This window comes from Sceloporus occidentalis, unplaced genomic scaffold, assembly GCF_023333645.1.
Source record: "Sceloporus occidentalis isolate IW3139 unplaced genomic scaffold, rSceOcc1.0.p SCAF_1, whole genome shotgun sequence".
Taxonomy (NCBI): Eukaryota; Metazoa; Chordata; class Lepidosauria; order Squamata; family Phrynosomatidae; genus Sceloporus; species Sceloporus occidentalis.
In genome coordinates, this window is record NW_028316981.1 from 57,543,185 (window position 1) to 57,567,270 (window position 24,086).

A 24,086-nucleotide genomic window follows, 5' to 3' on the forward strand; every position below is an offset into this window, starting at 1 on the left:
TCCCAATAGCTCAGTGACTCACAGCAAGTAAAAAATAATAATGGTATGTTAATATACAAATAAAGTCAAACTGAAAGGCACTGAGCACACTGCACCTGCTTCCATGTATTTAAAGGGTATTTGGCATGGGTGTCCAAATCAGAGAAAAATGCATTGCTTTCAATCTGGCAATCAGATTTTTAATTAAATTATCCACACACCTAACCACCATAAATAATTTGGTACCAAGAAGCCTACTTTAGGCCACCATAATAGTATTTAGAACTCAAACATACTATCTTAAGAACTACATGAAATTGTAAGCAACAGTATTGCTCACGACAGAATGAAGTAATAATTTTATTCCCTCTTTATAAGCAGATACATTTTGTACAGTTTAAAGCAATGACCCTACTGCTGCTCTGAAGCCAAACTCTGTGGTACTAAGAGGTTATTTAAAAAAAAGAAAAAGAAAAAAGGAACAGGATGAATCTGTTTTCCCCCCAGTATGTGAATGATGCCAGCTTCTAAAAGGAGGACGGTGTATGGATTCAACAACGGGTCTCATGGAGACGCTCTGGTTAAACCTGGGTACAGCACCATGGCTGTCACAGCTACCAAAGCTGCCATCACAGGCATCCAAGGCCATTGTCTCTGTGTGGGGGGGAAAAGAAAGAAAAGAATCAATATCTCATTTGCTTTAGTGGACAGTCAATCAGTTAATCCCTTTAAGTACCTGGCAGTCTCTAAAATAGTTCCCATCTGATCTAGCTTTAGAAAATTTCAACTGGATATCAAGGATGTAAATAATGTTGATCTAAGCAAAGGAATTCCAATGTCTCCATGATGTGACTTCTTCAGATTGGCAGCTGCACAATTTCATATTTTAATATAATGCTTCCAAATAAACCCTTTGTAATCTAATTCACTAACAACATTCCTTCTTTGTGTTAAGGTAAATCTTAGTTGCATGCCATGCCAAATTATGAATTCTCTAAACATCTTCCAACACCCTGCAACAACACATGAGGTGAGTTTTACCTTAGTTAACTTTTTTTTTGTCCTAGGTTTAAAGGAGATCTAGAATGCAGCAATGACATTTTACAGGTATATTTGTAATCACAGCTGCTTTTTATCTTACATTTTGACTTGTATGAAGAACATAATTCCATACAGAGGGCCATATTCTCACAAAATATATTTTGGAATATATTAGAAATCAGAGCAAACATCTGATGGTTTCATCTTGTTTTCCCCATATCTTCTTCATTACAAAAGTGAGAAAAATAAAAAGCATTCAGCCCCAAGAGAAACATCTGAATTAGTTGTAAATAAAAAAGAAATATAAGGACCAAATGCAAATATGCAAACTCCTAATTTGTTACATTTAATTAAATAGTTAGATTTTTCTTCAAAATCCTCTCCTTGCAGCATCTTGCAAAAGACAAACATGTTAGAAGAAGAATAGTCAGAAACAATTAGGTTATAAGAGGACACTGTTAGCACTAGCACAAGGATACCAGACAGATGTTAAATGATTAGTTTGCTTGTTTTGCCAGTATTACACATAATAATGGCTTGTTAGATGAAGGGTTTGCATCAGGTACATAAATACCTGTTTTTCACCATGCACTATTACAAAAATGGCACAAACAGGTGACAGGGACGAACATACATGGACTGAATAGTGCTTGTAGTACCTTTCTCTACCACAAAGGGCTGTAACACCAAAACAGGAAAGCCAGGATTAGGCCGATGAATACGGCTGGGACGGGTGGTAATATGGAAGGCTAAAGGGAAGGGAAGGGATATTAAAATCATTTTGTGCTATAAAATATCAATTAGGTAAAAATGATTTAGATAGGGGGAAGAGCTCAAAGATCACATTTTGTTTCAGTTCAAACATTAAAGACATCTAACAAGACACAACTAGTTTGGTATACAAAGTTAGTACACCACTATACAAAGTAAACATGGATACTGAAAGATAAAGCATTTTTCCTTCTAAGACAATTCTTGAAGTATTTCATTTAGTGTTTTTAGAACAAAATGAGCTCAGACTCATTTTGAAGCAGAAGAATGCCCGCCTAGGCAATAGAGCATAGCTATGTTTTATATGCACAAAAATTACAGAATTTCAACCCATAGTCAACAGAGTATTCAGGAAAAAAATACCAATCAGGATTTGCTATCCATTTTTATATGTTGCCATTTAAAACAGTGTTCCTCACGTATACCTTTTCCTTTTCCATCTTACAAATGTAATAGGATGTATACTGTGCAGTATTTTTTTTTAAAAAAAAAGATGGGGGCCATTTCACATAGAGTCGTTCCTGTAGAAGTATAATCTCCATGTAGGAAGAAAGGAATACCAAAAAGGTGACCACCATCAGTTGTGAAGAACAAATACATTTATGTGCCTATAAATCCTCTCAACATACAAGGATGCTTCCTCTACAATCAGGACCTTGATGTTGCCTGTTTGTGGACTGCCATTCAAGTTACTTAAAAAAACAACCTTCCCAGGCAAAGAACTAACTTTCAGTGCTTTATGCTGTGGCACTGAGATACCAAAGACCATATTTATGTCAGTATTCCCTATAATGTTATATTTATTTTTATGTGCTGCTTATGTTCACAATTGTGTTAGCATCTGTTCATCTGAGGCTGAGCTCAAAAGAGCAACTACAGTTAGTCCTCCATATCCCTGGATTTTTATTCACAAATTTAAGTATCCACGGCTTGTAAATATTATTAAAAATATAAATTCCCAAAAGTAAACTTTGATTTTTGCCATGTTATAAATGGGACACCATTTTACTATGCCATTGTATTTAATGGGACTTGAGCATCTATGAATTTTGGTATCCATGGGGGATCCTGGAACCAAACCCCAGCGGATATCAAGGGTCCACTGTAATTACTCCAACTAACCTGAGACTATAGTAAAATGTGAAAAGGTCCCCTTCTCAAAGCACTCTGCTGTCATTTGTTTGTAATCCAACAACTCAGTTACCAGGTCTGAATGAGCCTGTGTTTTTCAACTGTTTCTACAAGTTAATGTTTGATGAGACAATGAGGTGTTTCTCTTTCACAGAAGTCAACAGGAATTCAATGTACAAACAGTAGTCAGATCACTGCTCATGCGAGACCCTGTTTCTTGCCTACACAGTTTGAATGCTATCTGTCCAAGAGAATGGGGAATATCAAACTACTGTAAGTGTTTTTTGTGGGTTTTTCAGGCTCTAAGTGTGTCCATCAAAGCCTATGAGGACAGTGTATATCAGTTCTATACTGTCAAGGATAATATTTATTATTTATTGGTGATTGGCCCATATCATCAAATCCTAATGACCTGATGACTCAGACTCATGAAATGAATCTTTTCAATAACAGCATTCAGTTATGGCACCTGGTACCTATTTTATATTTTTATGACCTTCTTACTCTCTCAGGCCTTTTAATCCTTTATATACTGTATTTCAGTGTTTCCTTTTTTTAAAAAGTACCATATATACTCGATTATACTTGACTATACCCTCATGTATAAGTTGAGGGCAGGTTTTGGGGCCAAAATTATGGATTTTGCCATGATGCATAAATTGAGGGTAAAGCTCCTTCAGTGTGAGTATATGTGCATGCAGCAAGAGAGACTCTGATTGAGGCTTTTTATTTCAGTGTTTCAGCTTTTGTTTCATCCTTCATTCCCCAGACAGCTGGGGCTGGTTAGCAGGATAAGGACTCTGTTGGTTTCCTTAACAGCAACAAATCACCCAGGACTCTTTTTGCTTGGCTCCAGAGAGAAACAGACTCCTCTCTGTACAACATGGGAAAATCTGAAAGAGCTGCTATCACATTACCATACTGACCCATAAATAAGTCGGTCTGGGATTTTGGGGTCAATTTTGGGGCATAAATTTTTAGATTTATAGACACATATATACAATAATTTTAATTTGTTATATTTTTAGATCGTCTTGCGATGCCTGTTTTAGGCCCTATTGCTTTTATGCAATTTCTGCCTTTAATTGTTCATTTTGCAAAGATTTTAGATTTCGTATTTTTATTGTGTTGTTGTTGTTCTTGCAGCATACCTTCAAGCAATTTTTGACACATGGTGACCCTCAAGTGAACCTAGCATGAGTTTTTCTTTGCAAAATTTGTTCAGAGAAAGTTTGCCATTGCCTTGCCTGCCCCTGAGGTTGAGAGCATGTGATTTCCCAAGGTCACCCAATGGGTTTCATGACTGAGCAGGGAATCAAACTCTGGCCTCCAGAATCATAGTCAAACACTCATACCACTAAGCCATATTGGCTCCTTACATTTTATTGTACATCGTACTAAGATCTGTTACCCATAGGGTGACTAATAGTTACCTATAGGATGTTATCTACAGGGTGACCAATTAAATGCATAGATCTAGGATGGGGGACACCTGGCTGAATGAGACTACATGTGAAAGGGATCTAGGAGTCCAAGTAGACCACAAGTTGAACAAGAGTCAACAGTGCAATGTGGCAGCTAAAAAGGCCAATGCAATTTTAGGCTGCATCAATAGTATAGTGCCTAGATCAAGGGAAGTAACAGTGCCACTTTATTCTGCTTTGGTGAGGCCCCACCTGGAATACTGTGTCCAGTTCTGGGCACCACAATTTAAAAAGGATGTTGAGAAACTGGAGCGTGTCCAAAGGAGGGCAACTAAAATGGTGAAGGGTCTTTAAATCCTATGAGGAATGCCTTAGGGAGCTGGGGATGTTTAGTCTGGAGAACAGAAGGTTAAGAGGTGATATGAAAGCCCTGTTTAAATACTTGAAGGGATGTCATACTGAGGAGGGAGCAAGCTTGTTTTCTGCTGCTCCAGAGAACAGGACCTGGAACAATGGATGTAAGCTGCAGGAAAAAAGATTCCACCTCAACATTGAGAGGAACTTCCTGACAATAAGCGTTGTTTGACAATGGAACACTCTCCCTCAGAGAGTGGTGGAGTCTCCTTCCTTAGAGGAGCAGAGGCTGGATGGCCATCTGTCGGTGATGCTTTGACTGAGAGTTCCTTCATGGCATGGGGTTGGACTGGATGGCCCTTGTGGTCTCTTCCAACTCTATGATTCTAATACATTTTAAAAAGTCAAGAAATCAACAGCACTTATAAGTACAATCCCACTTTATAAAAATATGTTCATATGCTCTTTTAGTAAGAATCTCACGTAAATACTCCCTTAACATAAATTTGCCTAGCTATTCCTCATCAGAGCAACAAGCAAGGAAATTGAAGATATACATGATAAAGTTGTACTTGTAAAAGCCCGCAGGCCCAAATAGCAGGAAGAACAGAGATTTTCTTTTTAAAAAAACAACTTGCCAGCAAGACTAACAGAAAAGAAAATTTTGTCAACACGAAATCTTTAAAACAAATATAATTAGTATAAGGAAATAAGAGCCAATGTGTTATAATGGTTTGACTGTCAGACTATGACTTCAGAAACCAGGACTCCAATTCCCCACTCAGCTATGGAAAACCACTAAGTGACCTTGGGCAAGTCACTCTCTCAGCCGCAATGGCAAAGACAAACCCCCTCTGAACACATCTTGCCAAGAAAATTCCATGATAAGATCGCCTTGGGGTTGCCATCAAGCAGTAAACAACTGGAAGTTACACAACAACAATGTGGAAATAACCAATGCTGATCCCACCTAAATAAGCAGTACTCAATTGGAAGGATAGGCTTGTGTGCTATCACCTATGTAACCTATGCCCAAAAGGAGAATTAAGTGACTTGGAAAAACATGGAGGTTTACAGCAGTTCAAATCTTTAAGAAGAAAATATGAAAGGGAGAAGAACCCAAGAGCAACCCAGTGAAAACTGAGCATTCTCAGGGGCCACACCATGCTAAGTATTTAAGGCAGGGGAGGCTTGCAAACTAAAAGAGTGGCATGAAGTAGCTGGAGAATGGCACATACATTTCATAAGGGCAGAGAGAAGCAATGAGAAGCACTTCATTAGCTGAAGAGAGCATTTCAATGAGACACTAAAATGTTTTTTCCAGCTGTTGACATTTTCTGTGTTCATTCTACATCCTGTACATGGGCTAAAATGATCATGTAGCACGTGATATGAATATGATGGGTTTAGTCATGAAGTAGCAGAGGCTGAAGTCAGCACAGAATGAAAAAAGCATGGCTTCTATGGACTCAAAGGTATATATTAATTCTTACTGATTTCCATATTGTTATCTCTAGACACTGAGCACTAGATTAAAACTATGCAGTGGCAAGACCTTATTTGAGAAAGTGTTCAGCCATTTCCCATTTCTGAAACGCCAAATCCTATATATCTACTCCTCTTCCAGTAAATTAACTCAGTTTTCCAATCCTGCAGTTCTATCTTGATTTTTATCTGAAATTATGAAGAATTTAGGGCCTTGTGTCTTATTTAGAGGTGTGCATAATTCACCCCTGAAGTTTGTTTCTCAACCTGAGTCAGGTGATCTTTGCCAGCATAAACCTTTTTTATATAAAAAAATGTATTATTTAATATAATCAAAACCAAGTCTTTGCCATGAACTTTAAAATGAAGGATATACTGACACCTCTTCCTACTAGTCCCAGCACGCGGAGATCTAATTCTGTCCATTAACTCTATGTGATACCATGGGAGGAATAAATATATCCAAAATAATAAAGTGATCAAAGGAAGCCAAACATTAATTTCCCTCTTATTGTAAGCAACTAGATAAATAATTATTAAGGGGGTAACATAAAGCAAACTAACTGCCATAAAGAAACTCCCACTCTCCTTTATCCCCAATGAAGGACACTTTCAACCACATGAAAGGGGGTAAGGCTGTTCTCTCTTCAGTTCTGTTGCAACTTAGGCGTGGTACAGACCACCCAAAAGGGCGGCCTCCTGGCGCCTGTTTTTCCACCGGAGGGAAGCTGCAGCCACCAAACCATGCAGCTTCCCGCTGGCAGAAAAAGAACCTACAAAAAGCGGGTTCTTTTGAAGCCACGGTGGCAGCGTAACAAGCACGCCACTGGCACACTAGTTATGTAAGCGCCGTGCGGTGCTTACATAACAATGGTGGCACCCATGTATAGAGGGTACCACCGTTGTTACGCCCTTGACACATGCTAGGGTTGTGGGGGGTGTGGGCGCTCCATCCCCAGGCAACCCTAGCACGTGACGAGGGTATCACAAAGGGCCCGTATGTACCTGGCCTTAGAACTGGCATCACGTGTAATAAAGTGATCTTTGAATCTACTGCTACTATGAAGCTCATAAAGAAAAAAATCCAAAGGTAAGTTGATTTGAGCCCCAAGGTTTTAAAGTTCAAAAAACCTTTAAAGCTAGTTTGCTGTCAATGTTCTTCTTCTTGCTGAATATTTTTGGCTGATGAGTTATTGTATGCCTCTTATTTACCTTCTTTAAATTAGCCACTTTCTCCACACATAACCATCATCAGCAAATTAATATTTAATAATATAGCAATCCAGGAAAAAGAGTGGTATGGTAGGAAAAATGATCCCATTTCAGCCAATCTGTTAGCCAATCTAGAGAGAGGTTTTCCTATTCCCGAAACCTAGATCAAGCGCTGTCATCAGAATGTTTCTGATCTCCTGAAACCAAACATTAGTTTAGACATTCAGGCCCGCCTGATCTTTTTGTTTAACTGGTCCAACACTTTTATGCCTGAAAACAAATTCTGTGAAGGTTATGTCAGAAACATCAATGAGCAGACAACCTAATCTACACAGATTCTTTATTTCAAAATATAACATATCACATTTGTTCAGCTGCAGGTATAACAATAGTTTGCTTATCTAGCTAGAGTAAAAGAATTCTGTCTTTGATTTAGGGCAGGGATTCCTAACCTTTTTGAGTCACTGAACTCTTTTTAGAATTAGTTTCTATGGTGGAGCCCCTAAGAGGCCTACCCTGTGTTTTACAAGTTAATGGTGTTTAGGAGTGATGGTATGGTGGGGGGGGGGGGGGAGGAAGATGGGATAGACTGTGATTTTCCTGGAGCAACTGCAGAGCACAGGTTGGGAACAGCTAATTTAGGGGATACCCTGAAAAAACAAAAGAGAATACAAGAGAAATAATGATACTAGTATTGGCAGCTTTTTTGGAGACGGGTGAGATGGAGGGGAGGGGGATCGAATTTTCAGAATTAGCTCTCAGGTGGCAGTGCAAAAGAAAACTTTTTATTTCTCAAGGAAGTATGTAAGAGATTTGGCTTTACAAAGAAGTAGTAAACAAAAGATAATAATTGAAGATGAGGAGGTGAATGTCATAAAGGATATTCCAACTAGAATTTTCAGGAAGAGACAAGATTATGCTTTTCTGACTGATGTATTGGAACAGTTTGCGATTCCTTTCTGGCAGGAGAAGCTAATGGGAGCCTCATTCTTTTTCAGTCAAATAAATCATGTACTGTATTCAGTTATGAACGCCAAGGAATTTTTGCGGAGTTATGAGAAGAATTTCAAAGATAATGCAGCTTCATATCAGAGGAGATAGGAAGGCAAACCAGATTCTTCAGGTCATGAATCTAAAGCCAAGACAAATAATGGGATGACAATCATGACTTCAGGAAAAGGTGACTAGGGTACAGACAATGGTCAACTAGTGAAGTAAGAATAGATTTGAAGTATATTTCATGGAATATTAGAGGCTTAAATTCACTGCAAATAATGAAGCAATTTTTTTCATTTCTTACAAAAACATAAAGCAGATGTGATTTGTTTATTTAAAAAACATTTTAAAGGATCAAAAATTAAATATTTACACCATCATAAATTAGCAGAGAATATGTGACATCCATGAACAAGAGGGGTAAAAAAGGAGTTGCAATATTTGTGAGATCGTTAATTCTATCTGAAGTGTTAGTTGATACACAGGGTCAATTTATGGTAGTACAAATTCAAATCCAAGGAGAAAAAATTCTTGAGGTTGTAGTTTATGTTCTTACAAATAATAGGTTGTCATTTTTTGTAAATCTCTTACAGATTTTGCTGAAACTACTTTTGAAAATTTGATACTAATGGAAGATTTTAATGGAGATGTTTCTCTAAATTTAGATAGAAAATTCAAATTAATCTAAGAAAAACTAGCAAAACTTGATTTCACAGAAATTGTGGGATTAAGAGATGGATGGAGAGTGAAATATGATAACACCATAATTATTTTTTTCAGAGAGAGATTATTCATTTTCAAATACTGGTACGTTTTGGATATCTACAGCTTTGAGTATGAGAATGCTTAAAATTGATAATTTACTTAGAATTATTTCAAATCATAATCCAATTGTGATGCATCTGAAAGGCAAGAAACTACATATAACTGAAAATTTGATAAGTTTATTCTTCATAATGGTAAGAGTTTTGAAAACGAAAGGAAGAGTTATAAATTATATTTTGAAGCTAACATAGGCTGGAAACACACAGGCGAAAAGAAGCAGCTTCCAGCTGTGTTGGAGGCGCACCATTTATACGATGCATGTCTCCAACGTGGCTGAAAGCCATGCCAAGGCTGCACTTTGGTCTTTTAAACCAGAGCAAAGAGGAGCCAGGATAATCTGACTCCTGGTGACACAGCTTGGGGCCAGCAGCCACAACCCACTTTCTGAGCAGGCCGTACAGTCACCACAGACCCAATCTGCTGTGGCTGGAGTGACCTTGGGCTGCACCTTCTCAGCTGTCTGCTTTGCCCCTTAGATAAAGATACAGATATTAAAGTGGTTTGGGATGCCGGTAAGGCAGCAATGAGGGTCTTTTTTAATCCTGCAAAACTCAGAACTTAAGAAAAAGAAAGAAAGAATAATAAAAGAAAATTTTAGAAGACACACAGGAGGGAAAGATTTGAAAACTTCACCTAAAAACTAAAAATTACAACATGAAAAAAAGATGTTACAATCGCAATTGGATATGCTGATAGTGAAAGAAACTGCAAAGAAACTTTGATATTTGAAGTTTAGACACCTTGAATCTGCCAACAAATCTAGAAAATGGTTGGTTTATAAACTGAAAAAGAGCATGAGAAAAAGACAATATCTTCCACTTATAATAAGGGAGAAGTAATTCATAGTACTGTTAAAATACAAAACATTTTTACATGTATTATTTAGACTTTTATAAAATGAATCAAACTTTGAAAAAAGAGATAGAGACATATTGAGACCCACCAGGGCTGAATCCGCACTGCCGAAATAATCCAGTTTGACACTACTATAACTGCCATGGCTAAATGCTATCAAATTCTGGGAATTGTAATTTGTTGTGGCACCAGAGCTCTCTGACAGAGAAGGCTAAATGTCTTACAAAACTACATCTTGTCTCCACTTCAGTGGCACTGATCCCTTCTCCTCCTTCTGGGACTTTGGGGAAGGCATCGTAAATTGAAGACACATACGTAATCACAGAATTCCCAGAATTCCCTAGCACTGAGCCATGGTAGTTAAAGTGGTGTCAAACTGGATTATTTTGGCACTATAGATGTAGCCAAGTTCTATACTGTCTATGAGAAGCATAAAAGGAACAACTGTATGGATTGATCGTTTTGGAGGAGGTTTATGTAGCAATTAACATGATAAAGACATGAAAGGTTCCATGATCAGATGGCTTTACAGCTTTATATTATAAGAAATTTTAAAAGGATTTAGTTCTGCATTTAAAGCGAACATTTAACTCAATTTTGATTAAGAAATCTCTGAATCTTGGAAACAAGTAACTATGTTAATTTTAAAAGTATGAGACACAACTAATGTTGGTAACTGCAGACTGACTTACAGAATAATGATTATGAATTATTTGCATCAGTTTTCACTGTGAGACTAAAAGGGATATTACAACATTATATCCATGCAGACCAATGTGGGGTTTTGTTTTGTTTTTACCAAAAAGGCAATTGAGACACAAGTTAAGATATGCACTAGACATTATTGAATTGTTAGACAAACATAACAAAAAACAAGCTGCATTGGTATTTATGGATATAGAAAAGGCTTCTGATAATTCAAATTGGGGCCTTTTATTTCCATTACTGGAAAATATGGACTTTGGATACAATTTTAATACTTGAATAAAGGTGATATATATATATATCATCAATTCGTGAGAATTTTCATTAATGGAGGACTAAAATTTGTGACATACAGAAGGGTATGAGACAAAGCTTTCTGTTTTCACCATTATTGCTTATTTTGGCATTAGACACTTTACTAAGTAAGATCAGAAAGGAAGACCAATCAAGGGTTGAAAGAAAAACAAGACTGGCTAATGAAGTTATGATAGATGATAGTATTGGAAGAGCCATAAGAATTAATTGTGCTTTTGTTAGAGATATTAAAACATTTTAGATCTGCTTCAGGATTTAAAATTAATATAAAATTAATATACAAAAGACTAAGGGGGGAAACAGACTGGCATGAAAAGCCTGCTTCCAGATGGCCGGAAATCATGCCGGTGCTCAGATGTGGGCCAGTTTCCAGGTGCTCAAGAGGCATTTATATGCCGCTGGAGTGGCTTGAAGCCGCCCATGGGCCACGACATGGCAGAAAAAGCCACTTTTTTGCCAGCCCAAAAAGGAGCAGCTCTTTGTCACTCCATTTTTGGCTGGCTGCAAGGCAGACTGGGACTATGGCCTGTGGTTGATGTCGCCCCAATCTGTTTTTGGAATGGGTAACTTAGTTAATTAATAAAATGACAAAAGGAAAAAATGAGAATGTGGACCTTTTATCTGGTTTTACAGTTGAGACTAAAGTGAAATAAGTATCACTTTGACAAACAAAAATTCAATTTTAAAATAAATATGAAAAGGCTTGGCAGGAGATAAAAAGTTTTTAATTTTTGTATACTCAGTATGCTGTACAAATTTACAGCACTTTATAAATAAAGTTTAATAATAATAATAATAATAAACAGAATTTATAAAGGTTAAAAAGCTTGCAGTTATCACTGATGCAATGAATTTCAATGAATAAAATGAATGTCTTATCAAAGATGTTGTTTTTTGTTTGAAACTCCTATCTTAACTAATCAATTGGCTTTTTTTGAAGTGGCAGAAAGATTTATCATTATTCATTTGGCAAGGTAAGAAGCTAAGGATTAGTCTGAAATTGTTAGAGGACTCTAAAGAAAGTCCTATAACAATTTCAGTCTAATCCTTCGACTACCAGATGTAAAACTATATTATACTGCCTGTTTGTTTGGTTAAAACATTAGTTTGGATAACATTAAAGGACTGTTAAACCTAGTGAGTCATGATTTGAGCTTTGGTTGGCACACCTATTTATGGTGTGATAAAGTTAAAGCTAACTTAGGCCCTTTCCAGATGGGCCTTTTAGTACGTACTGTGTATGTACTAGGGTTGCTCGGGGGCATCTCTTTCAGACGCCCCCAACCCTAGTACGTACACAGTACATACAAAATGGTGGCGCCCATTCTACATGGGCGCCACCATTAGGACGTCACGACCGTGCCGCCTCCAAACTTACGGCACTTACCATTTAATTAAGTGGGAAGATAAGGAGGCTACATTTATGTCAAAGGAGGAATCATAGAATCATAAAATTGGAAGAGACCACAAGGGTAATCTGGTCCAACTCCCTGCCATGCAGGAAATCTCAATCAAAGCATCCCTGACAGATGGCTATCCAGGCTCTCTTTAAAGACCTCCAAGGAAGGAGACTCCACCACTCTTCAAGGAAGTGTGCTTGGAGTTGGCCAGAGAGGGATTCACTGCTATCTCTATAAGCAATTGCTGGAAAGATTTAAGGTAGATTAAAAAAATGTTTGGGTTTTCACAAAGAAAAAATTGAGTCTGGACTGAATTTATGTACTGATGATGACCATTTGATTAGGAAAATGTATACAATGTTACTGAAAGTAAAACTGGAAGATGAACAGGTAAAAGATGATCATTAAATATGATCAGGATTTGGATTATAATATTGAAATGGAACACTGGAAGAAAATGTGGATAACAGGATTGAATAAGCTATCATCCTAAATATGAGAGACAATTTTTATAAGATGATTGAGGTACAGATAAATACTTGATGCCAGAAAGATTGTCTAAAATGTATAAAGGATTCAAAAACAAATGCAGGAAATGTGGTGTACATGAAGCTGCTTTTAATCCTTTGTTTTGGTCTTGTAATAAAGGCAAAAGCTATTGGAAACAAATACAAAAGCAATCTATTTTTAAATGTAGAATTGAGTTAAGACCAGAGTTGTTTTTATTGGATATATAAACAAAGAAATTTAAGGTATAAATTACAGTGATGCATTATATGATTATAGCAGCAAGACTGTTTGCCCAGAATGGAAAACGGATCGTCTTCCTTACAGAAGAAGAGTGGGACTATTAAGGTTTTTCATTTGGTTGAGAGGAGCGAATTGGTGATGATGATCAAAGAAAAATCACTGGACAATTTTTTTTTAAATATTGGGAACTATTTTGTCTTCTATGAAGATGAAAAAAAGGAAGATTATATTTGTGGAAATAGAGGCTTAAAGTAATTTTGTTTCATTATTTAGGTCACAAGTAATATAAAATAAGATAGCATTAATGAGAAATATATACTGAGAGTTTGCGAAGTGGGAAATCAAGTATAGTTTGTGTTAGTGTTTAGTGGGTTTGTTTGTTGTGTTAATTGTTATAGGTTTGTACAAGAGGAGGGAGTGACATGATTTGGGGGTTGGGAAGTAATATAAATTAATATGATTTATGGTATGTTTTAGTTTAGTGTAGGATTATGTTATGTGTGTAACTGAGTAATAGTTTAGTTATGTATGTTTTAAAATTTATTTTTTTTAAAAAAAAAAACTTCCTTATCTGTATGTATAACCTATATCAAAATGGGCTCCAAGAGAAAGAAGGAACACATGCTGAATTTGATTTCAGTTGTTGATACTTTAATGGTATTTTACTGATTGATGATGACATTCATGCCTGTTCTTCACAGTTTTATTGTATTTTCAAGTTGCTTTGAGAATTTATTTTAGTGAAAAGGAAGCAATAAGCACTATTTGCCAAGAAATGCTCAAACCGCAAGCTGATGGATATGTTAAGTGTTTTCACCCCAGTTCCAATGAACATACACAGACCTACATCAGAGTACAGCCAGTAGAAGAACTATATAACTGTTTTAAAGCATCCATTGCGTGCATCCTTGGTATGAAAAGTTCTTATTGCTGACTGAATCCTCCTTGGATAATTTTAAGCTACAAAAAGATAATTCTAGACACTGGGAAGGATACTAGTATACCCAAGGTATGCTTTACCTAATGCGAGCAAGGAAGTTGAAATGGCACTCATTCTTGCAAGAAAGTTAAACTGCTGTCTGAGAAAGTATTCGCTGAACCAGTCTGCTGATAAAGAACAACACTGAATCCTTCCTCCACCCCCATATATACAATTAAATTTTATGAAGCAAGATGCTTGAGTAATTGTATATAGTAAATGGTATATATTCACTGGTCAGGTTCTTGGCCTCTACAGGAATACAGAAGCCCAAGAATAGAGATACCAGTGAGTTCTCCCAAACCAGGCTCAGCTACAAAGTCAATGAGCTCATTTAAACTTGTTTCAAAAGAGGTAAAATTTGCAAGCCTCAGAACAGTTTTCTCTGACAAAGAAGTGTTATCTGAGTGTAAATGGGTTATGTCTCTTATCATTAACAGGAAGAAATCAATGTCTGCAAGGGCATAAAGCAAAGAGGGGGAAAACCCTTCACCAATGCCTTTCCTAAAACACACTTAGGTCCAGAACACACTGCAGAAATACTCCAATTTGAGACCACTTTAGCTGCCCTGGATCAGTACTAGGGAATCTTGGTAATTGAAGTTTATTGTGGCTCCAGAGCTCTCTGACAGAGAAGGTTAAATGTCTCACAAACTACAGTTCCCAGAATGCCCTAGAATTAAGACACTGCAGTTAAAGCAGGCTCAAACTGGATTATTTATGCATCTGGTCCTCTTTATTATGGTTCCATTTCATGTAAAGAAAACCACTAATTTGATGTCTGTGTAACATCTTGTAATCAGATTCACAGTGGGTTATACAGTGAAAGTAAGGAATGCTACAGAGAGACAGACAGCAGAAAGTCAGTTTTGTGAACTCTCTGACTGGCTAATTTGGATAATGTCTCAGTTAATCTCAGGTTAGTTTCCTAAAGTTTTCCATCTCAACTGAGGAACCACCTGACAGTACTGTGGATCCTACTGTGGCCTACTGCACTTTACAAAATAAATAAATTAATAAATGTCTAAAGCCTTAGCACATATATACTCATAAAATGGAAATGAAATTACCAGATTCTCGCACACTCTTTATACCAACTTACATGGTTTCCTTTTTCTTGAAGCAGCTTCAGGTTTTCTTTACACTGTTTAAGTTCATCTGTGATTGATTGCTTTTCCTGCTCAGTGATTTCAAACTTCAACTTCAGTTCTGAGAGTATGGTCTGTGTCTTTTCATACTAAAGACAAAGAAAACAAATATCTGCAGATTCATTTAAGCCAGATATCTGTAGTTACAGTAGCTTTTGACAGTGTTTCTAAACTTCTCAAAGTACTTTTCACACTGGGTTTTAAAATGGAAGTTTGTGGAAACAGTTTAAGATGTATTTATTGAGAAAGATTATGTCTGTTTGCAACTGGGCAATAAGTGTGTGTGTATTAGACACAAGGGTAAAAGTGAAAGCAAATGCATAATGCATGTCTATTCCCTATCATAAAGACAGATCTACTAGTGATCTTTGAATAAGGCTTATCTCATATTGTTATTACTGTTGTTTTTGAAGAGGAGGTGGTGTATCAAAAGATAAGAAAAACATATCTCAAGTCTGCTTGACCTGTTCTCTCCCACCCAGCCTAATGCATGACAAGTTCCATGATATCATTTGTTTAGTGTTATTACACATACATAACTGTGAGAAACAATGAAGAAGACTGCAGTCACTTTTAATTCTAACTAATTTTTCAAATGAAACAGAGCAAATATGTTAGGCCTTCTATTTTCCATGGGATACTTAGAAATCTTCCTATAAACGTGTATCAAATTTCATTATGTGTTTTACAAATGCAACTATTAATATGCAGACATAAAAAGACTAAAGCTTACTATGTGCCTACACAATCCGCCCTGCACACTTAGAATATCTGGGAAGTATTTATTGGAACATCATAACACTAGGTTAATGGCAATTTCCCACGGGGCATTTACTACTGCATTTCCAAAATTATGAAATAGCCTACCGGAAGAGACCTGTCTTCACACTACCTTAGAGGCCTTTAAGAAGGAACTCAAAACGGATCTCTTTCAGTGGGCTTATCCACCAGACTCCATATAAAAGGTTATGACTATTGCTCCACTCCTATGATTGTTGGCTATTGATGAATTGTTATTTTAGAGAACTAAATAAGAATGTTGGTTAATTCAGTATTAGTGTTTTATTGATCATATTTTGTATTATTGTATCATTTTTACTGATGTAATCCTGCCTCGATCCTTGGGAGACGATTGATATAAACATCCATGTAGGTGAAATCAGTTTGCTATCTACCTCATTTTGAGCATCCTTGGCTTGGTTTTCTGCCTGATGAAGAAGGGTTTTTAGACTAGCGGCATCTCGCTGATGTTCTTCTTTCAAAGAACCCATTTTATTTTCAAGCTCCTTTCGGGTCAGTTCAAGAACACTCAAGTCACTGGTAAGTGCCAAACTCTGCTGCTGAGAGCTGAAAATGACAAAATGGAAAACAACAAAGGAATATTGTACGAGTAGAAAGAAATATTTTTTAATTAATTTGTTATGTTTCATCTTCAAAACCATGTTTTATAATCGCTGTACAGTACTATGAGAGAACAAGTGTGGTGCAGTGATTTGAGCATTGGACTATGACTTTGCAGACCATGGGTTGAATCCTGACTCCACCAGATAAACCCACAGGGTGACCTTGGGCAAGTCACACTTTCAGCCTCAGAGGATGGCAATGGTAATCCCCCTCTGAAGAACCCCCCCCGACACACACACCATGTTGAAAGTTGCTAATTGGTACAAAGGTGTGTCATCCTCTGTTACATTTCTTCAGAGGTCCAGCATAAAATGGGAAGGAAACAGAATCTTGCTGCACCTTTTAAGAGCAACCAGTCCATTCTAGCTTAATTTTCGGCAGATTTATGTCATAAAGGTGCCGCAACACTGTGCCTTATACAGTAGTTCCTTCCTTCCAGACTTTCTTTTTGAAAAAGGAAAGCCAGTTACTTTCTCTTTCCTACCTCACTGGGCTGTTGTGAGACTAATTAATTGTATTCAGTTTTGGAAAGTGGGACTAAATTAGTCATGATAAACTTCTGGTAATTTCTGGTAAGAGCCAGTGTGGCTTAGTGGTTTGAGCATTGGACTATGACTCTGCAGACCAGGGTCCAAATCTCTGCTTGGCCAAGACACCCATTGGATGACTTTGGGAAAGCCACACTCTCTCAGCCTCAGAGGATGGCAATGGCAATCTCCTCTGAAGAAACTTGCCAAGAAAACCCCATTATAGGATCACCTAAGAATTGCCCTAAATCAGAATGACTTGAAGGTACAAAACAACAACAATGCACTACTATGAATCTGAGACATCCCCTAGATTAAAGAGAATATTGATGCACTGGCATCGTGTATACAAAGGAAAAATCCATGCTCTATGGAATGATGAAGGTTTGTTCGTGGAAGTGCAAACCATTTATTTATATTTATTTTGTTATTAAATATAATTGTATTTGCCAAAAGATTATATGGGTAATCTTTTCAGTTAAATAAATAGGTTATCAAGTTGTTGCAAAGAATATGAAGTATATCCAACTCAAGTGAACTTATCTTGAAAGTATATCAGGTGTGATAAAGTATTTCCTGTGTGCCCAGCAAGACACACAATAATAATAACAATAATAACTTTATTACGGCCATTTGGCCAGCACAAGCAAGACACACAAGAATTGTTGGGATCACATCCCATTCTACTTTAGGACATAACAGCAATACGACAGAAGTATAGTACATAGTTTGAATGCAAAATGGCCCAAGTTCACTTCCTGGCATCTTACTGAAGGTTAGGAAAGATACTGTGTGAAAAACAGTGGGCCCTTCCCTTATGCAGGGGATCCGTAAGGGAAATATTGTGTATGCTGGAGCTCCATTAGAAGTAATTGGGCTTATGACCGCTGTGTGCACCACCGTGTGCGCCACGGGCTCACGTCCCATTACTTCTTCTGGGGCGCACAAGGGTTTTTTCCGGCACGGCTTTCGGCTTTCAGCATATGACAGTCAGATCCAAATCCCTAAAAGTCACTAAAAAGAAGTTTAACATACATGTTTAAAACATTTAAAACCTGACTGACCTTAAGGAACTAATTCACATCTCTTGCTCATATTCCTAACTTGTATCTCTCACTGACTATTCTAAGTGAATGACTTGAATCTAACCAACATTTGTCTTTGACCCTGACTAACTTTCCTAATTTCTCTCATTCATATTTCTAACTAATTCGTAATACTGACAGACTCAGCTCTCACTTTGACAGCTACTTAACCTTTTTAACATCCTTTCAAATCATCAGTCAGTCTCAACATTTTATATTCCCACCCCCTAAAAGATGCTTACCTTATTACATATACTACACATAACTATGTTGCTGTGTGTTGTTGTTGCATGCTTTCAAGTCTTTTCTGATTTATGGCAACGTAATGCACACCTATCATTGAGGTTTCTGAGGCTGAGAGCGTGTGACTTGCCCAAGGTCACCCAGTGGTTTTCCATGGTTGAGTGGGTCCAATGCTCAAACTATTATGCCATGCTGGCTTCTCCACATAACCATATTTTACCTTAATTTCTCTAGTAAACACACTTTTCCCTCCCTTCTTTTTCTTACAAACTTCCATATCATCACACATTTCCTGTTCTATACATTTTATATTTCCACCCTTCTTTTCATGGAGGGATATCCATTTTCCAGAGTGGGAAGCCTTCTTTTTTTTAGCTGTTATAAGAACTGCCACTGCTGCTGCTCTTATCACTAGGTCAGGGATCTACTTTGGAGGATAGATGTCTCTTCACATACATGTAAATGTTTTGTGTGTAAAAGAGAGGGAGGGAGAGAAGACAGTGAAAGATTTGCAAATACTATCCTTTTCCAAAAAGAACAAAAACTTCTTTTCCTTTAGACACATTTTTTTTACAACTAGTATATAATAAATAAGATAAGGCTCTGTTTTACTCATTCAGTATTTTAATTCAGCAACACTTACTTATGTAGCTCCTTCTCCTGTCGCTGAAGTTCACCCGCGAGCAAAAAATTCTCCTTTTTTAATGAAAGACATTCAGCTTCAAGAGCAGTCCACTCCTTTCTCAACTTTCCAAGTTCACCTACAAGCAAGTAAAGCTATGTTATCCATGAAAATGACCAAAAATATGTTCAAAGATATCCAGCAAGTCTACAGATATATCTTCATATAATCTGAATTGTTACATTAATTGTTATGCTTATTTTGTGGCGTTTAAATGTCTGAATAATGAGTAACCAACATAATTACTGCATGCAGATTACTGCAGAGAGAATAGTCGGCATTATTATACGCTAAGCAAACTTTCCAAAAGCAACCATTCACACAGTGTTATGAACTACCAATAAAAGGTTTAAACATCTAATAAAATGCTACGATAAATCATAATCCTACTCATCAAACCAATCTGAATTGAAAAAGAAACTGATTCAACACAAAAGCAAGAGCAAAATATGGGGGGAAAACCAAATGATTATTAAGACTTTATGCCACTGTAAGTACACATGCAAGTAGCTATCTTTAGGGTTTTATCAATAATTTAATGGGAAAAATTTTAAGTATCATCTTAATGTCATAAACCAGCTCATTTTGAACTAGAATTAAATATCCCCTTCTAGTTTACAGACATCAGTGTTCTATGTGCTTATGGCATAATTGCTATCAAGGAAACTACAAGAAACAAGGGACACTAAGCTAACATATATAAAATGTACAAAGAATCCAAACAAAATATTGGGAGCTTAAATATCATTTAGTACTAATCAGTCTAATTTGCACTGAATGAAATCAAATGAACTTTAAGGAAGCAGATGAATGTGGCCACAATTCTTGCAAAGACCTTTACAACTAATTAGCACAAAAGTTTATATGTGCAAATTAACCCATACACAAGTTTGATAAATTATTAATATAAAAATGGCATCACAACAGAGTGGCGTATTACATTAAATTACAGTGCGCCCTTCCTTTATGCGAGGATCCATTCTGCCCCCCCTGCGCAAAAGGGAAAAACATGTATGCTTGAGCCCCATTAGAAGTAATGGGGATCATGCATGTGGCTCGCCGCAGGGCTCGTGCGGCACGCCGCAGGCACACACCCCATTACTTCTTCCAGGGCGCGAGAGGTGCACTGTAAGCTCTTGCACATTATCACCAATCTTAATTTTTCTGGTGGTCCTTCCTAACCAACAATTCAGAATCAAAGTACTTCACAGATGATATGCATAGGTAAACTAAGAATAGTTTTTTTGTGAGTTTTTTGGGCTATGTGGCCATGTTCTAGAAGAGCTTATTCCTGATGTTTCGGCAGCATCTGTGGCTGGCATCTTCAGAGATGCCAGCCACAGATGCTGGCGAAACGTCAGGAATAAACTCTTCTAGAACATGGCCACATCACCCAAAAAACTATGGATGCTGGCCATGAAAGCTTTTGACTTTAGACTAAACTAAGAATGTTTTGATATGGTCTGCTAATATAGCATTACTTAACATTGCATGCCTTTTCCAGGAGTGCAGGGGCAGTTTCTAGAAAAAGGAGTTTAGAAATCCATGTGCATAAAGTCATAAGCAGTGCTAGGGACTGTGGTGAAAGTGTCTACACAGAACAATCATATTGACAAAGACCACTGGTTCCTGGGCACAAAAGCTTATCAGAGACTAACCTCTGATATTGCCACTTTTCTAAAACATGAGGCACTATAGTGGAGGACTGAAGTGACAAAAATAATGCCATGCTCTGTACTGCCAATACAAAAGAATAAAGGGAAAGGCATAACAATAACATTTCTACACTAAACAAAGAGATTTGTTTAGTCCACCATCAGCTAGATGTCCCTAAGGAACCCAGTGAGAGAACATGACGGCAGCAGTGCTCCTCTGGTATTACATCTCCACCCAGTAAGTGGGATTGTCTTATCCCTTTTCTCAAGTTATGGACTTCTATAATTATGCACTGTGTGAAGAAGTATCTTCCTTTGTCTCTAATATACAGTCTATAAATTTCAGTAGGTGACACCCTGATTTTTAATGCAATAGGTGATGGGGTGGACACTGCCTTTGTGACCTTTCTTTATATTGTGTGCAATTTTAAAAACTCTAACCTCTCCTTCTCAATTGTAATTTCTCTAAACTAAAAAGTCTCCACACTTACTGTATATACTCAACTATAAGTCGAAAAATTTATGCTAAAAACCTGAGCCCAGAATTCTGATTCGGCTTCTACAAGGGTCAATATGGTAATAGTGCTGAGAAAGTTCCGCCTGACACACCATTCACCTTACCTCCGCAGCTGCTGCTCAGCCAAGAAGAGTTTATGAGTTCCTCCTTTCTCTGGGAAGAGGGAAACAGCCCCGATTGCTTTTGCAAGGTGCTCATGTGTGTGTGTTGTCTCCCTCTTTCCCAGAGAGGGAAAGAGTCCCCATTTCTTTTTGCAAGGTGTGTGTGTCTTCTTTTCCCAGGGAGGAGGGAAAATGCCCCGGCTGCTCTTGCAAGGGGTGTGTGTGTCCCTTTTTTCCAGAGAGGGAAAGAGTCCCCAATGCTTTTTGCAAGAGAGGTGTGTGTGTGTCCCTTTTCCCCAGGGAGGGAAAGAGCCCCCATTGCTTTTTGCAAGGTGTGTGTGTGTGTGTGTGTGTGTCCCTTTTCCCCAGGGAGGGAAAGAGTCCCCATTGTTTTTTGCAAGGTGTGTGTGTGTGTGTCCGTCCCTTTTCCCCAGGGAGGGAAAGAGCCCCATTGCTTTTTGCAAGGGGTGTGTGTGTGTGTGTGTCCCTTTTCCTCAGGGAGGGAAAGAGCCCCATTGCTTTTTGCAAGGTATGTGTGTGTCCCTTTTCCCCAGGGAGGGAAAGAGCCCCATTGCTTTTTGCAAGGTAGGTGTGTGTGTGTGTGTGTGTGTGTGTGTGTGTGTGTCCCTTTTTCCCAGGGAGGGAAAGAGCCCCATTGCTTTTTGCAAGGTAGGTGTGTGTGCATGTCTCCCTTTTTTCCAGGGAGAAAGGAAAGAGCCCCATTGCTTCCCCCCCCCCCTCTGGAAAAGGAGAAAGAGGGAGACATGCGTGCCTTGCAAAAAGCTATCAGGGTTCTTTCCCTGCTCCCTGGTAAAGAGAGGAAGGCATAATAATAATAATAATAATAATAATAATAATAATAATAATAATAATTTATTCATACTCTCTCTCTCTCTCTCCCCTTGCAAAAAGCAATCAATCAGGGTTCTTTCCCTGCTTCCTGGTAAAGAGGAAGGCAAATGCACATGCCTCACAAAAAGCAATTGGGGCTGTTCCCCTGCTCCCTGGGAAAGGAGGGAAAGAGCCCTGATTGCTTTTTTTTACAAGGAGAGTGTGTGTGTGTATGTCTCTCTCTTTCCCAGGAAGGAGGGAACCTGCCCTGATAGTATTTTGCAAGGAGAGCATGTGTGCATATCGGGGACTTTGTCATTTACATCCTCTGTTACATGCCCTTAAGTTGTACCCTCGACTTATCCACGGGTCATATCAAAAGCCAAAATTTTGTCCTCAAAACCTGCCCTCATGGCATCGACTTATACATGAGTATATACGGTAGGCATTTTTGTACCTTAGATGCAATGCAAAGTTAGAAATTGCCATCTTCTTGTCCCCTTCTTGATTTAGATTAATGATATAAATGGAGATCATTTAATCTAAACCACAGGACTCAAAAAGACTTGCAGACAATAACACTGTGAACACTGCACTTTATACATTTCATTAATTATGAAGCACTTCTGCTATACCTTGTAGACGGGTGGCTTCCTCTCTCTTCTGCTCTTCATACTGCTGACATCGTAACTGAAAACTGGCCTGGAGATTAACAATCTCTTTTTCATATTCAGAAGCCTCTTTGCGCCACCTTTCAAGCTCAGCTCTTACATTCTGAAGCTCTTCTTGTAAAGCAGTGACGTCTGTTTCCCTTTCTGATGCAGCCTTTTCAGCCACTTGCTGCAGCAAAAGAATCTCTCTCTGAGCACTAAACAACTCATTCCGTGTACTGGAGATCTCATCCTCCTTTTCCTTACGAACACGTTCAATTTCTTCCTGCAGCCGGTGCAGCTGAGCTGTGAACATATAGGAAATCAGATTTTCTGAAGCAATTACTAGCAGCTAATGGAACTTTAAAACTTACTTAAAAAAAAAAAAAGAGATCCATACAGGGAAATAAGTTGGGAAACAATGAACTTAATGCTAACCCTTTAGTCATTCTACCAGTACTAAACTAGCATCCTTTTAAGTATTTGATTTAAAAATGGAAAGTGAGGTAAATTAGTATTTTGCACAAAAGCACAGCACTGTAAAAATGGGAAGACTTGGATGTTCGTATCTTTAGAGGTCCTGAGGTTTTTAATCATAGCTGACAATATGTATTTTCTTGTGATAGTGTTGAAAATGTAGCACTGCTTGCCTGGATGGGCATCTGCCTACTTGAAAAGCTGAGAAGTGATCACCAGAACACTGTCACCTTGTCCTGCATTTTAAAGGAACAGGAGCTACCAATACTGTTATAAATAGTAACAGCTGTAGACAACAATCAAGGAGCAAGAGTGATACCTGCTCCTGAGCTTTTTTTTTTCTCTGAACATCAAGAAAGGTGATAGTGTGCCACTCTCCAGATGTCTTCACAGTGTGTTTTGATCACTAATGGAAAGGTACCTCCTCAAACAGACAATAGCGCAAATCTATAGTTTCTCATTAGAAAGACAAGTGTGAATATTTCTTTCAGCAGACCTGTTTTTACAAGAATAATGAAAATGAAGAAAAAGACTCAACATAATC

The 24,086-nt window shown here is 37.8% G+C and overlaps 1 protein-coding gene across 37 annotated transcripts in view; it reads right to left on the minus strand.

The window, feature by feature from the left end:
* Window positions 1-326: 326 nt before the first annotated feature.
* The window catches only part of SLMAP (sarcolemma associated protein), a 132,001-nt gene continuing 108,241 nt past the window's right edge, over window positions 327-24,086 (minus strand). For 24 of the 37 annotated variants that reach the window (XM_089522017.1, XM_089522167.1, XM_089522026.1 and 21 more), the window contains 5 exons: window positions 23,051-23,371; window positions 19,273-19,390; window positions 16,546-16,717; window positions 15,325-15,459; window positions 327-633 (listed from right to left, as the gene is read on the minus strand). In XM_089522017.1, the coding sequence (XP_089378143.1) occupies window positions 544-633; window positions 15,325-15,459; window positions 16,546-16,717; window positions 19,273-19,390; window positions 23,051-23,371 (836 nt within the window). In that variant the 3' untranslated portion in view covers window positions 327-543. Of the gene's footprint in view, window positions 634-1,679; window positions 1,770-15,324; window positions 15,460-16,545; window positions 16,718-19,272; window positions 19,391-23,050; window positions 23,372-24,086 lie in introns of all 37 variants that reach the window. The other 13 variants (XM_089522041.1, XM_089522031.1, XM_089521898.1 and 10 more) reach the window with 1 other exon arrangement.